The sequence below is a fragment of the Syngnathus typhle genome, linkage group LG10, assembly GCF_033458585.1.
Source record: "Syngnathus typhle isolate RoL2023-S1 ecotype Sweden linkage group LG10, RoL_Styp_1.0, whole genome shotgun sequence".
NCBI classification, from domain to species: domain Eukaryota; kingdom Metazoa; phylum Chordata; class Actinopteri; order Syngnathiformes; family Syngnathidae; genus Syngnathus; species Syngnathus typhle.
In genome coordinates this window covers 2,529,651-2,544,727 of record NC_083747.1, presented here as the reverse complement: position 1 = coordinate 2,544,727, position 15,077 = coordinate 2,529,651, and the positions used below count along the sequence as shown (strand labels likewise).

Below are 15,077 nucleotides of genomic sequence, written 5' to 3'. Positions count from 1 at the left end.
TGTACTGTATGCATATGATACATAATGTTTTTATCCACATTGACATATTATTTAATCTACCTCTATGTACATTTAATCGTTTCTACTCATACCTTCTGGCCTTGTCCTCCACGTGGCTTGTCCCGAGGGGTCCTGAGCGGTTCTGTGGCGGTCCACAAAGTGTATAGCGGCCAGTGGTGTCGGGTTCTGCTTCACCGCAGAGGGTCCGGACCCGGTAAGACGCGGGCCTCGTGGTGGAGTGGTTGGCATAGTTGACCCGGTCTGGGTTAGACTCGGGATTTTGCGCATAGTTTGGTGACTGACGACATTCCGGGATTGGAGGTCAGAACCTTGGCCTGCGAAAATATACTGGATGCTAATACATGAAAAAGAACATATTTATTGTGCTTTTTGTTCATTTTTTTTTTGTCATACTTTATGACATTCCAGTTCCTCTATTTTTTCCACGGCTATTTGACTGCAGATATTTGTATTACCCTGGGGATTTTAAATTAGCTTCTCAAGTGCTAGCTAATGCTAGCTTAGCTGAATTGAATTTCTGACAAACGAGTTGTTTGTTGTTGTTGCTTTTGTTTGATTTTCAAATGGAGTTTTAGAGCACCAAATCTGCCAAGTCTCTCCCAAGTCAGTGTAATAATGACACCGCAGAGACCAATCCTGGATGATCTTTCCCATGAACGGGCTTGCCTTGACCCCCCCCCCCCCCCCCTTTTTTATTATTTACCAGCGCATCCCGCCCCACCCATTATCCGTAGAGGATTGCACATTTAAAAAAAAATAATCCTTTGCCCCTCATTGGTTGTTTGGTCACCGTGATGGTGGCCCGTGCATCCAACTTCCCTCCCAAATTGTCTACCCCGACCACAAGCCGCCGGTTGTCCCACAAATCCTTCTTCTTTTTTTTCTTCTCCCTTCCCTTCCCTCCACATCCGTCATGTCTTCATTGCCCAGCTGGGTGTAGAGCCGCATTTAGGTCATTTCCTCCCGCTTGGACCGGGGCGAGCCGTCAATGGCACGGGCCGCCAGATTGGAAGCCCCGGCTTGCCAGATTGGGGACCCAGTTAATGTAATTAGAGAGTGAAGGAAAGAGGCCCGATGGGGCCTGTGGCGTTTGCAGCAGAAAAAAAAAAAAACTGTGCTGTAATGTCTGAGGAGCTAATTCTTCCGAAGCGGGAGCCAGCGGCACGCTGTACTGCAGACGGTGGCAAAAGTACGCCGAGCCGCTGCACGAAAAGGACGATAAACTCTGGGGGGGGCGGAGTCAAAGCCTTTGTTTTATTTTATGGTATGGGGAAATTTTACGATTCCCATTCTTCAGATGGCGGGCGTAGTCGTCTGTGGCACGGAGCGAACTTGATAATGAGGCTCTTTCTTGGGGAGACGGCGGCGTGGGAGGCCCCCCCCCTCCCCAACCCACCCAACCACAACCCGACCCGTTAAAAAAGCTCTGCTAAATTGAGCCGTAGAAGTCAGCCGGGTTATTGCTCCTCGCTTGACCTCGCTTTAGACGACACACACACTGAGTTCGGCCTTCTCTCGGGCGTCCATGTTGGAACGTTTACAAGGCGGCGGATCTTTTTTCAGACCCTTCGCACCCCGCGTACACAAATCACAGCTTGTACGCACAAGGCCTAACGCCGAGCAGAAAATTGGCCGGCAGGTTTATAGGGCGACCGCGTCAACTCGCACACAAACAAATCAAAATCAACCGTTCTGTACTTCATACGATTGCCGCCGCATACCGTAAATGAAAAAAAATACATCTGAATCTCCAATGCTGCGTTTACACTTGGTTCCCAGCGGCCACAAAATGGATGTTGGCCTTATTTTGAAGTTTTCTCACAGCCTATCATGATATCCGTAACGGGCCATGTGGGGAAGGGGCTGCGGAGTCCCGGAGGCGCACAGCAGTTCAGCTCGCGGTCTATCACTCATGCCAGCACTTTCCCCCCGTCCTGACTTGTCACATTCTGAAGAGGTTCCTCACTTTCATGGCTTTCTATGGAAGTGCATGCTGGGCAGTGAGTCCAATGAAACTCTTCTGCCAAGCCTGGCTCCAGAGTTGGCATCAGGTGGAGGGGTGTGTGTACATGTGTGTGTATATATTGTTGTCACGAAAAAAGGCAGCAGATGCGGCGAGGAAAGCATCCAAAAAAAGGCGGGTTCCTTTTTTTTTTTTTCCCTCAAACCCCGAGAGGGCTTTTTCCTTCCTCGCCTGAGCTTCTTTCTTGTGGAGAGCAAGAAGAATGCGGTCCATTTTTCCATCAGCGCCGATGTTTACAGCGTCACGCCGACGTGGCGAAGATTTACGACTTATTTACGCTCGCAATCTTTTCTTGCTCTGATCACTTTCGATGCTTTGCTTCGTATCCTGTACGGAGGCCTGAGTGAGTTGTGGGTTTGTTGCGCAACGCTTTTGTGTGTGTGTGTGTGTGTGATGATTGTAATCAGAATCCAAAAGATAAACACATCTTGCTTGTGTAACACTTCATTAGCAGAGAAAATGGACCAATTATCACTGATAGATGGTCAAAGAGCATTGATTCTTTGTTTTGGAAATTACCATCACCCAAAAAGATCCCCTCCCCTCATGTATTTGGAATTAAATTGAATTCTTTTTTCCTGACGTGACCCCACACTAGCTTATGCTAAGGGTATTAGCATATTAGCAATCCTAGTTGTGTATAATGATTGACACATGGACCAGCAATGCTTGGAAAAGGCTGAAATTCTTTTTTGGACATATTTCTTTGTGTGCTTGTGTATAACTTCTAACCTATGCAAGTCGTGCAAATGGGAATCAAATTAGCAACACGATATTCGAGTCGATTTATTTATTCAGCGTCAAAATGATTGCGACTAATGAAGCCAACATCTCCCAGTAGGATTTTTTTTTTGGTACTGTTTGAGCAACAGTGGGGGATTTTACACTCTCCCAAAAATGCAGAGGATTGCCAGGGAATTCCAAAATTCTCCCACTTGTTTTGTTTTTCTCCATATCCCTTGTCATTCCTTCCAATACGTGAAAATCCGCAACGTGAGAGGTCGCAACAACTTATTTTATTTAATAGATGTTGGCAAAAAAAAATCCCAAATCCGCCCACATCTGTCTGATTCCTTGTCATTTATTTATCTTTTGACAGGAGTACACGTTAGACTGAGACAAATTGAGACGTCCAGTTGCTTTTCATATGGAAAAGTGTGTGGGATCTTCCCGCACGGGGTTCAGGAATCTCTATTGTTTCCTGCTGCATGATGAACATCACGCGCCTGTCAGGCTCCAGGCGTCGCTTCCTTACTCTTTTCCTTCGCCGTATTGAAAAAAAAAAATGGAGAATACATTGTTGGAAGTTGCTGTCATCTGTACGAGGAGATAATTTAATACTCGGAAGCAGTTGAAGACAATGGGAAGGCGGGGGGAGAACATGAAGTTATTCTTTTTATGCTCGTTTTATGACAGTTGGACCATAGTTTGGCTTGTGAAAAAGTTGTAGGAGACAGGAAGGAGCGGGAATAAAGAAGTGTTGTTGTGGAAAGCCGAACCTTGTTTACAACATTACGGCTTCCTAATTTAAGCGCGGTCACATGGTAATGACATGCAGAATGTTTATGGAGGCTTCGTGTCACATCAAATGAAGACTAACTAGGAGCACTTAGCTCTGGAAACAAGATGAAATGTGCTGTGGTTGTTTGCTAGTACAGTACATAAAGGATGCAATGCGTTGTGGCTAGCGTTGGGCCACAAGGACTTCAAATTAAGTCTGACTTTTGCGCAATGTGATTTCTTTTGTCCTCTTTTGCTTTAAAAAAGACATTTGAGAATGACATTGTTCAGAAGAGCTGAAAATGCCTTTTGTTTTTCACTTTGACAGTGAAATTTGACCTTTCCAGTTAGCTTTAAGCTAGCAGACGCACAGTTTATGGTTTGTCAAATATTTTAAATCCTTTTTTACTCTCCCTTTAAAAAAGACATTTGAGAATGACATGGTTCAGAATAGCTGAAAATGCCTTTTGTTTTTCACTTTGAAAGTGAAATTTGACCTTTCCAGTTAGCTTTAAGCTAGCAGACTCACAATGTATGGTTTGTCAAATATTTTGCTTGTTGAACTATAAAATGTTGACTTCTCTTTTGTTGCTGCTCTATCTGTGATCAAATAAAAGCTGTCTGAAGGCTTATAATTACTGTAGCAGCTATGCTAATTGTTATTAGCTTACATTTAATGGTGCTACTTGGAGCGCTAAATACTTTTCGATCACTGAATAAGCGTAATAGGCTCTTGGATGCTTTTTGTCCCAAAGCGTGACTGCGGCTTTCTACCCACACGGGTTCCTTCAGGGCCACTGTCATGTGCGCATGGTTTCCAACAGGAAGTCCAACCCCTCTCCTCCTCCTCCTTTTGTTTTAATGAAGCCCACGGGAGGTTCTGGAAAACCCTGGAACTGAACGTGGCCTATCCCATCCAAACCGCCTACTCTTGCATGGTAGCAAACACACCCTCTGGACTTACCCGTTTTTGCGGACGGTCGCTATGGCGACAGCCGGCGGACTGAGTACGACTTCCGCAGATGTGGCGACGCAGGCCATAGAAATCTTTGCTGATTTTCTACCTAGGACTTCCATCTTTTAATTTGATGGCGGTCCTCCAATTACTTTCCATATACAATAACAATTAAATGCAAATATTTCTAAATTAAACCTTTTAAACCATTTCTGTCTGTTTACAACGTAAACGATTCCGAGATCGTCAAGATGTTAGCATGATGTAAACTTTACATCATCTTGACGATCTCGGAATTCTTGCTTCAAACTTTCTGAGTCACCTGAACTTCAAAGTATGCTGTTAGATGCCCTATTTAACCCCGACTGCAGGTTTTTATGCGTCTATATCCTCCCATTGTCCCAGCCATGCGTCACGCAGCTAAAATCCCATCTCTTTTTTTAAAGGACTCTCCTAATTGGGCAACGGCGTGGAATTGTTCTGGACCGCAGCTTGACTCGGGAGGGGGAAATGCTTGGGAACGACAGCGGAGCGAGAAGCGAAGCTCAAGTCGTCCCTCGAGTGGGTGTGGGGGTGTAAAATATGCAAGAGGGGGCGGGGGGCGTCCGAGAGCTAAATCTGACTGACACCGAGCAACAATAACCCTTGAACCCACGGCCCGTTGGGGTGTGGTACTGTTTATTTGCAGGCGGATAAATGTCAAGCAAACATTTGTGCTTCCCAAACAGAGCTGACTGGTGGGCCGAGAAGAAATACAGCCAGGGAAAATGACTTTGCTTTAAAAATAGGCGTCGTAGGCCGCCATTGACAGACGCTTATATCAATTAATCATTGGCTAGATTTGGCGATTTGATATTTCAGATTTTTTTGGGGTCACATAATATGTAAACAATGAATGTAAAGAAATAAACTGCTTTTTATGAAGTATAATGAACTTGATAGGCAGGTGAGAAGGTGAGGAGTGTCAAATGTTTGCGGTTATTTGTCTAGACGGCGCGTGCGACGATGATGTCATCACAGCTAACCTGAGAGTGATAAGCATGAAATGTATATCCAGTTTTATCAGAGGCAGACCTGCTACCATAAAAAAAAAAAGGGGGGGTCTGACCTTAAGTCAAACCACCTGTAGATGTCAACTTGACACCTGTGCAACATCTGAGGTTGGTTGGTTGGTTGGTTACTGAAGTTCTGAATATGGCATCGTTGGTCGTTTGATCGGCTAGTTAGTGTTAGTTGTTGACTTACTTGCTGTTTAGTTTGTTGGTGGTTTGGTGAGTTTTTGGCAGATTGTTTGGGTAGTTAGTCAGTTTGTTAATTTGTTGTTCCGTTAGTTAATTAGTTAGCTAGCTAGCTAGCTAGTTGTTAATTGGTTACTGGTATGTTATTTGCTTGGTTGGTTTATTATTCAGCTGGTTTCTGGTTAAATCTAGCTAGTTGTTAATTGGTAACTGGTATGTTATTTGCTTGGTTGGTTTATAATCCAGCTGGTTTCTAGTTAAACTGTTCATTAGCTAACTCGTCAGTCGGGCTGTTGGTTGTTTACAATACAACGTGTTTGTTGGCTAACGGTGAGTTCAAGTAAAGAGCAAAGTTGCTCGATGTCATCATGGAAAAAAAAACGTGCTGTATTTTAATTTGAAAGCTTTTAGTATGGGCCCTGCATGGGCAGAAACCAGCTTTGTTGGATCCTTCCACAAAGCAGAGGAAGCTTGAAAAGCAAATGAAGCCATTAAATCCTAAAACGGTGACTTCACTCGCCGGAATGGTTTAGCTTAGTGTACCTCCGGAGGGACACAGCGCAGTGTACCGATGCATTACGGTGACTAAAGTGGCCCCGAAAGGACGTGTGGCGCTGCCGGGTGGGTCCGCTAGGCCACATGAAAGTTGGCCTGGTTCACTTCAGCCATATTGGGACGTGTGAAGTGTTTCCCCACCTGGCGCGAGCTCGGAAAGGCGTGGACACATTCGGTCTGGCCGGAAACGGGTTCAGCAACACTTGTGTGTGTGCGCCTGGCGGTAAACCGGTGCCCCCGGTCGCCTCGGTGCCCCGGGCGCCTGTCCCGTTTTGGTTTTGGCGGTCGCGAGCCGGTCCGGATTTAAATAGAGGTTTTAGTGCGGTGACCCCGAGTTTGCTCGAGGTGCGGCGAAAGCCTCTGCGCAGCATCACAACAAACGTCTGCACGAGTTCATTTATAGAGCATGACGTCACAGAAAAGTATTGAATTAAATTGAAAATAATGAAATTGTGAATTGTGATCGATTAAAATTCATAATGGAGGGGGACCATATTCACTGCCAAACAGAAATATTGAAATAACTAAATGATATCTTAAATATTTGCGATATATTGAGGGTAAAAACAAAGAACTGAGCTGACGCATATGATAAATTCACTCAGCTGGAGTTCAGAAGGAGAACAAAAAAAAAGTTCAAGTTGACTGGACCTCACCACAGGCCACCACTGGTACCATTGGAAACACGTGTGTGTGTGGGGTTGTCCAGTGCACAGCACCCGCTAACCTGCTAATAGCCTCCATTTGTAAGACAGACATTGGAGAAGGTTAACACCGGCTCCCATAAGTATAAATGTTATTTTCTTTTTTTAAAATATATAATTTTTACACATTATATATTTTGACATATAAATTCCGTAACATTTTAGTGGAAATTTTTATTTTTTACAGATATTGTAGTGAATGAAGTCATATGCTGATAAAGAAGTTGATATTTTAATCAAAAGAAAAAAATATTTTACATGGACAAGATTTATTTGAACAAGATTTATTTGAAGATACGAAGTGGAGAAATAGATAACATTTGTATATTAATGAATCTAAAACAAAATAGTTGGAAAAATAATTTTAATGTCACAAGATAAAAAGCTATTTTATGAGGAAAAAGTTGAAAACAGAAAAAAAATTAATTACAAGAAGGAAAAAAAATCGAACGAGAAGGCGTCATGTGAGGCGCCTTCCTCTTCTTCTTCCGTTTAGGACCATGGCGGCGTTCCAGCCGTGTCCTTCTGCTAAAGTCATTTTCTCTCAAAAAGGAATTAATTTCCTTTCGGCGTGGCCCACTTGCTCGCCCCCCTCTTCAGTCCAGCCCAGAACATGCCGACATTTGCAGTCACCGTGACAACCGAAAAAACTCAACTTGACATTAGTTTGTCATTTACAAAAATAACTTGAGCTATTTTTTTTCCACTGACCTGTGACTAAATAAATGAACCATGCTATTTTGCAGCTAACTTGTTCTTCGATGTAACAAAACGACTTCTGTGTTTGTCAACAGTGATGGGTTGGCTAACAGGAAGTGGAGCCCACTCGCTCCAGAGGAAGCAACGAGGATGACCACAACGTTGGTCTTCCTTTGGGGAGGTCACAGGTGACGTCTCGTTCCTCGTCACGCAAACCACACCAGCCTAGATGATCGTAACAAAAGTCCTTGGCCTTTCTGTGGATTCAAATTCTGTAGCCGAGTCTCGAGTGTTTGTCGTTGGAAACGGGTAAAATGGCTTCTTCAAAGCAAAGGTAGCCGTACTGTAGGTTTTTGGGTCGAGATTTTTTGTGGGTCTTGTCATGAGAGACAAGTCTACCAGATTTCATGTTGCAAAAAGAAACAAATTGGAAGATCCCTGGAAATGGACCCGAAAATGACTGTCTCAAACCAAAATGGCAGACCCCTGCATCTTTTCAAGTGTGGCTCCTTGAGACTTTTTCGTGGCTCTATGCATGATAGACAAGCCTACCAAATTTCATGTTGCAATTTCAAACCGTACTTTAATGCTCCTTCTAGGTGTCCATTTTCACCTGGCTGAACACACCTGCAAAAAGTGCTGACATTGTGATTTATTGGGCCTTTGGAATATTAAGCGTGAAGCAAAGCAAGCGGTTTGAAGCGGGCCTCCTCCGCTCCCTAAAAACGTCCTTCGTTTCCTTGAGGCTCCCGGCAGATTTATGGCGGCGTTCCTTTTGCATGCACGCCGTCCCTCGGTGAGCCGGCCTCCCTCTCACGTTACACCCTATTTATAACAGCCCCTCGCCAGGCTCCCTGACTTCCCCGAGACCTCCTCCCAGCCTCCACGCTCCCCCCCTCGACATCCGAGAGACTCCGCTCGACTCGGTTCGTCCCGCTCCGAACCCGGAGACCGAGCGGATTACGCCGGGAAAGGACGTCCCTCTCCTCTCTTCTTTTTGGAACTTTTAGGAGCTCTTGGATATGCGCTGCCGCTTGCTTTAGGAGCTTTTGCCATGGATCACACGCTTTTCGGCTGCTTGCGGAGCCCCCACGCCCCGGCTCAGGGTCTGCACCCGGCCGCCTTCGCCCCGTCCCCGCTCACCCTACACGGACGCTCGGACCACGTCTCCTACCCCGACCTGGCCTCATCGTCGTCCTCGTCCTCCACGTCCTCGCCGTCCACTTGCATCATCTCCAGCTACGCCCCCGACGACGGGCTGTACCACCCCCACCATCACCCGCCGCAGCAACACCCGCACCACCACCACCACCACCGCGGCCACCACCCGGCCCCGCAGAGTCAGCACCACACGGCCGCCGCCTGGCACATCCCGCACATGTCACCCGGGGGAGCGAGGGCCAACCTCTGCCACCCGCACTCCCACCTGTCCCACGACGGGGGTCCCGCCGCCCAGGACTTGGCCCACGCCGGGGGGCCGGCGATGGGCGCCACCACGCCCGGCCTGGGCGGCAGCAGCACCCCCACTGGGGCCGCCTCGGAGTTTGGCAGGCCCACGCTGTCGCCTGCAGAGGCAGAGAAGAGGAACGGAAAGAGGAAAAGTGACAGTTCAGGTATCAATACTAACATTTCAGTACTGTGCGGAAAGTAAAGTGTGTTTTACATATAATTCACTTACACTCATGCCTTGTCAAACTCATTTTTCCTCACAGGCCACATCGTGGTCATGATTCCCCTCAGACTGTCAAATGAATGACTGGAAATCCTACAAATAGTTATTAAAAATACATAATTGACCCGATACTTAATTTTAGATATTAGTTTCAACTTGAATTAGAACATGTGGCAGTCAAATATAACATATGGGATAAACAAATATTAAAAGTTGACAGTTTAATAAAAGTTTTCTGCCAAAATAAGCAAATCAGTTCAGCAAGAAATAGAAAGTCGGCACCTTTGATTTGCTTTAGTGGGCCACTTAAAATTGATTTTTTAATATGAAATTAGCGGCTCTTTTTATTTAACAAAAGAAAGAAAGAAAATACATAATAGCCATGGTTTATCAAGGCAAAGAGGACTTTGTGACCCGGGGACGTATTTTGACTCAAATATAAGGCGGTTAAAAATGACATTTTATATATTTGACTATATAGCACCAATCAGTAACTAAAACGATATATTTTTAGCAACATTTTGTAAAATGGATTTTTTTTCAAGGCTCGAAACAGGATTTCCGAATTAGGATTTCGTAAATCCAATCCACCAATAACACTAACAATTTCAAACCGACCTAAATCTGCTTTCGTTTGAAATGAGACAAGTGCAAAGGAGTTATTTTCCCTTATTTGAATCCACTAACCTTATAAAAATGTGTCATCGATTCCAGTGAGCACATTTATCTTCCCATTTCAGCAAAGAGACACTCATGACCCCTCAAATGAGCTGAGCATGATGTTCCATATAAAAACAAATGACGGTGCACCATAGACGCCAGCAGCACGCACACACATTGGTCTTGCAGGCATCCCCGCTGACCCACCAGATCTTTTCCCACCTGCGCTCATCGCCGCTATCCATCACCAAGGCCATCGCCTCACTGGCGTCGTCGGCGGCAACGTGATCTCTTGGAGCCGCTTTTCGCCGCGCTGGTCTTTTAAAGGCCTCCTTTGTGTACGCAGGCCATTTGTGTTTTGTTTTTGTTTTTTTTGCTTTTCTTCACACAAACCACGACCTTTAATCTATTTATTCCATCAATGGAATTTATTTAAAAAAAATGTTTGATTATGAAAAAATAAGGCATGGATTATTATTGATTAGCATTTTTGTTTTAATAATTAGTAAAAGTTTTTTTTTTAAATAAAATGATAATTTATAATGTTTCTTTTAGTTAAATTTTAGAAATGCAAAAAAAAAAATATTTATATATATGCCCATTTTTTTTTCTTTTTTTAAACATGATGACAGCACTCCTCACCACTCACGCTCACACTCACATTCCCAAACTCACACCCACACACCTTCTATTTCCTTAAATGATTTGCAAAATGATCTTTGACCCCTCCCTCTCCTGCTAATCCTCCCCCCCAGTCCCCCAATAACTCCAGTTAGCACACTGATTAGCACGTAGCCTGCTGACTCAATCAGCTGTCTAAATATCAGTTTGAGGCCGGCTCCAGTTTCACCATCTGGAACCCCCAAAACCAACAATAAAAATGGAAAGGGAAAGAAATGGTAGAAAAACCAACTAAAAGGCAAGAGACGTATCATCGATTATTATTATTATTTTTTTAATTCATTTATTTTTTTAGGGGCATTATCCCACCAAAGCATACATTAGTAACTTGAACACACACATGTGCACACATACACAAGCTCATATGTCCTTGCCCCATTGGTTATTGTTAATTAATCAAATAAAACAAATAATATTAATATGCTAAATCCGAATAATATAATATTTGAGTAATTATTTGAATTTATTAATGTATTACCGTATAAACAATTTTAAAATCCACACTTTTTCGGTTAAAGCAAAACAAAAGTTATATGGCTGTTTGGAAAGTCCACTCTGTTTTGAAGAAGGAAAACATTTTGGATGGACTCTCGGTGTCATGCGCGTCTAATATAATATCACTTGAGGAAAACTATTTTCCATCCTTCGAAAAGGTCTCTGGGTGTTTTCCCTCAGATTGTTCCTCCTTTATTGTGGAGGCTTGCAAATTGCTGTAATTGCTGTGTTACAAAAAAAGGCCCTTGCTCGTTTTTTGAACTTTATTACGTTTTCATGCAGTGTTTACCACCAGAGAGAGCGAGCGAGAGGCCCGATTTGGAAAACCTAAAGCGGTCGTTAGAGGGAGATCCTCTTTCGGGGGTCCCTGAGGTGAAGACGTGGAGCTTAGCACCTTTGGGCAATCTGGCTTCCAGCTCTCGGGGCCCATTTACACTTTGACTCACCGTTTTAGCACGTGTTACATGAGAAATTGCTATGCCCTCGTTAAAACCTTGTTTCCCCCCCACCTCTGCGGACTTTAAAAAAATTATAACCGATGTTAGCCTAGTACGCTAACTAGCAGGCTAGGGTTGCTAGCTCACCAGCTAGCGCTAATTCTCTCCAGGAGTGCGATTTAAAGTCCCTAGCTAGCAAAAACTTTCCCAAGTACTTCCCAAAAAAAAGGCAGAAAAACAAGCCTGGTTTATCCAGTAAAAACAGACACATATATTTTCATTCGATTTTAAGGCTAACAAATAAACAGAACTCCAATTAAATCCTATAAGATGACTCAAGGCTTTAAAAAAAGACTTTTGTGTGTGGATCAAAGACGGAAAAGTCACGTAAAAACATACGTGGCGATGGAAATAAACGCAAGCCACATCAAGCTTCTTTTGACGATTACCACATATAGTACAGTATTGTTTATGGAGCGTGACTTGACTATTCGGAGAAAGTCCCGATTGGAGTTATGTTGTGGTTATAGTTAAAGAAAACAAAATGAAGGACCTATGGAAAGGCTAAAAATAACTGTAATAATCCGGCAGAGTCGCAGGATGGCAGTCTGAAGTGCGAGCTGAGCGGCAAACCGCGCAAGGAGAGGACGGCCTTCACCAAGGAGCAAATCCGAGAGCTGGAGGCCGAGTTCGCCCACCACAACTACCTGACCCGACTACGCCGATACGAGATCGCCGTCAACCTCGACCTCACCGAGAGACAAGTATGTACTTTTTGCCTGAATATGGTTTTGGTTTAAAAGAAAAAAACGATATATATATAATGTACAATACTTCTGAATGACCTCGTAGCCACGAGAGAACATTTCACGCTGGATGAGTGCAGACAATGATGGACTGTTTAGCACACATTTCAACTATTTCATCCTCCCTAGTGAAATCACACTTTTAGCAAGGAGGGGTGTTGTTGAGGTGTGCTAGTTCTTGAGAGGATGTGTTGCTGTGGAGAGGTCACGTTAGGTGACGCCGCGTCCCGAAGGAGGGAGAGGTGATCGGGGTCTGGAAAGTGTCCAGGGTTTCATGCGGAAAAAGGCCTCCATGACCTAAAAGCAATCCGCTGTGAATTTCATACACTCGAGACAAATGTTTACGCTCTCATGCGTGTGACCAAGACAATTGAGAAAATGAATCCATAATACCCTGGGCTACGCTGAACTCGTGATTCATTTTTCTAAAAACATTCTGCAACTTCATTCTTATAATATTAAGACTTTTTGGAAAATAAATATTTTTGTTTGCGTGTAGGTGAAGGTATGGTTCCAGAACCGGCGGATGAAGTGGAAACGCGTGAAGGGCGGCCAGCAGGGGGCGGCGGCACGGGAGAAAGAACTGGTCAACGTGAAAAAGGGAACGCTACTACCTTCCGATTTTTCCGGCATGGCGACGTTACGCCACTCCTCGGACTCGTTGGCCAACGACGACAGTCACGACAGTGACCAGAGCGATGAACACGTTCTGTTATGATTAAAGCCACATCATTAAATGATGATAAACAACGAGTGCAGTGAACCCCCGTTTATTGATATGTTCCAGATCCACCTGAAATAGGAAAAAATCCACAATATAGTGAAACCGTACAAAGTAAAAAAAAATTCTTCTAGTATTCCTTAGCTCCCATTCTCACTCGCAGTTCTTTTAGGAAGACTCTGCTTGCACAGTTCTCCAAATAAAAGATGTGCTTACTCTAACCTGTTTATTCATATTAGCATAGCTGTTCCAGTAAGCATTAAAACACACAGAAGTAGCACATACAAACAAAAAATTGAATAAAAGATGATCAAACATTGTATCTTCAAATGCAAACGTTCAACAAAAACACATGGAACAAGTTGGCTAGCTTCCTGCTAAAACATAATGCGAATTGCCATTGATGAGCTATCGTTCATTAGCATAGCTGGTAAATATAAAGTTTCAAACTACTTTATACAAAAATACATGCAGTTCAAACGAATAATGGGAAATAATAAGCAACTCAAAATTTAGTTTTGCCTGTAAATTAGCAAGCATGGGAACGATAAAGCGCAATCTTGCGGGGGTTCACTGTATTCCGAAATATTGAAATGTGATCGTTTGGCTACACTGATATAAACATTCCATGTTTGATTTGCACTGTTGGACTTGGCCGCCGTCAGATTTGTGAAACGTTAACCCGTCGACATCCTTTTTGGAATTAGTCCCTCTTACGGCTCATTTATGTTCCGTGTTGGGTGAGAACGAAGACTACTCGTTGGAAGCTTACAGATATCTTGCAGTACCATCTGAAAGCCACAAGGGGCAGTGATGAGATTCCAAGCAAGGCATGTCCAGGTATGGCAGATACCGTTGAAAAAAAAACGCCATGAAGCTCCCTCCCATTATGCATTCTTTTTTTTGTATTTCGGAAAAATGAGTAAATTCATTCCATTTTTTGTAGTAGCGTAAATCAGTCCCTCCTAGATTTCACACACTTCAACTTTTGGCAACTCTGCAGATGACTTAAATATTGTTATAATGCAAATGTTTTGAAAAAAAACCCCAGTATGAATCTTTTAATATTACTACAATATTGTAAAAAATAAAACTATTCTCGTAAATTCTATTTACAATTGTTGTTTTCAAAAATGTGTTTGGAAAAATAATGCAAACTTTGAAATTTTCCTCTAAAATATTTTGACATTTCCCTAAAAAATCCACAAACTTTTATTGTAAAGAACCTTTTTACCATAACAAAATCTCACTTTCCAGTTTTTACTTCCTTTTTGCTGTCTTATCCCCTCCTTGACGTCTGCATTTGTAACCAAGCAAATAAGAATTTGATTAAAATGAAGACGAATCGGTGTGAAATCCGAAAGGGACTGATAACCGAACCATCTCGAGTCTGCTGACTGCAGCGTGTGATTCATTGTCAAAGCTTGCCATCTGCAAAAGTTGCTTTTCTCTCCAAGAGGTCATTCGGTTGAGTTTTTTTGCTTCCCGTTTAGGTTGTTTTTAACGCAAAACCTCAAAACGCTAACATGGCGGCCTGTGTAATTTGTCACCTGTCTGTACATTTTTTGGAAGGACTTAAAACTGCCAAGCAAAGGACGTATCGGTGATGATCAGTGATGTGTAAATAAATAAGCTGCATTCTTATACGTTTGTATCCGCAGTCGTCGGGTTGTGCCGCAATAAACACTGACCGACTTCACTTGTCATTTACTTTTTTGTGCACAATTGGATTTCCTCAAATGGCAGCTGCAGTCACAAAAATGCCAGATCACCCAATAATCAAAATTTTTAAAAATGGGTACTGTCACAGTTTCTCCAGTTCAAGTCATGATGTCAAAATTTGTTTTGGTAATTTCTAGTAATTCAAAATTAATAGACGGTCGAGTTCAAACATTGACTTTTTCTGTTCT

General features: G+C 43.3%; 1 protein-coding gene across 1 annotated transcript; it reads left to right on the top strand.

The window, feature by feature from the left end:
• The first annotated feature begins 6,376 nt into the window (after positions 1–6,376).
• meox2a (mesenchyme homeobox 2a) lies at positions 6,377–14,866 on the top strand. The gene is given in 6 exon segments (XM_061289041.1): positions 6,377–6,483; positions 7,791–7,822; positions 7,825–7,883; positions 8,534–9,308; positions 12,232–12,404; positions 12,946–14,866. Coding segments are annotated over 6 exon segments (1,365 nt in total). The 3' UTR covers positions 13,165–14,866.
• Positions 14,867–15,077: the final 211 nt, after the last annotated feature.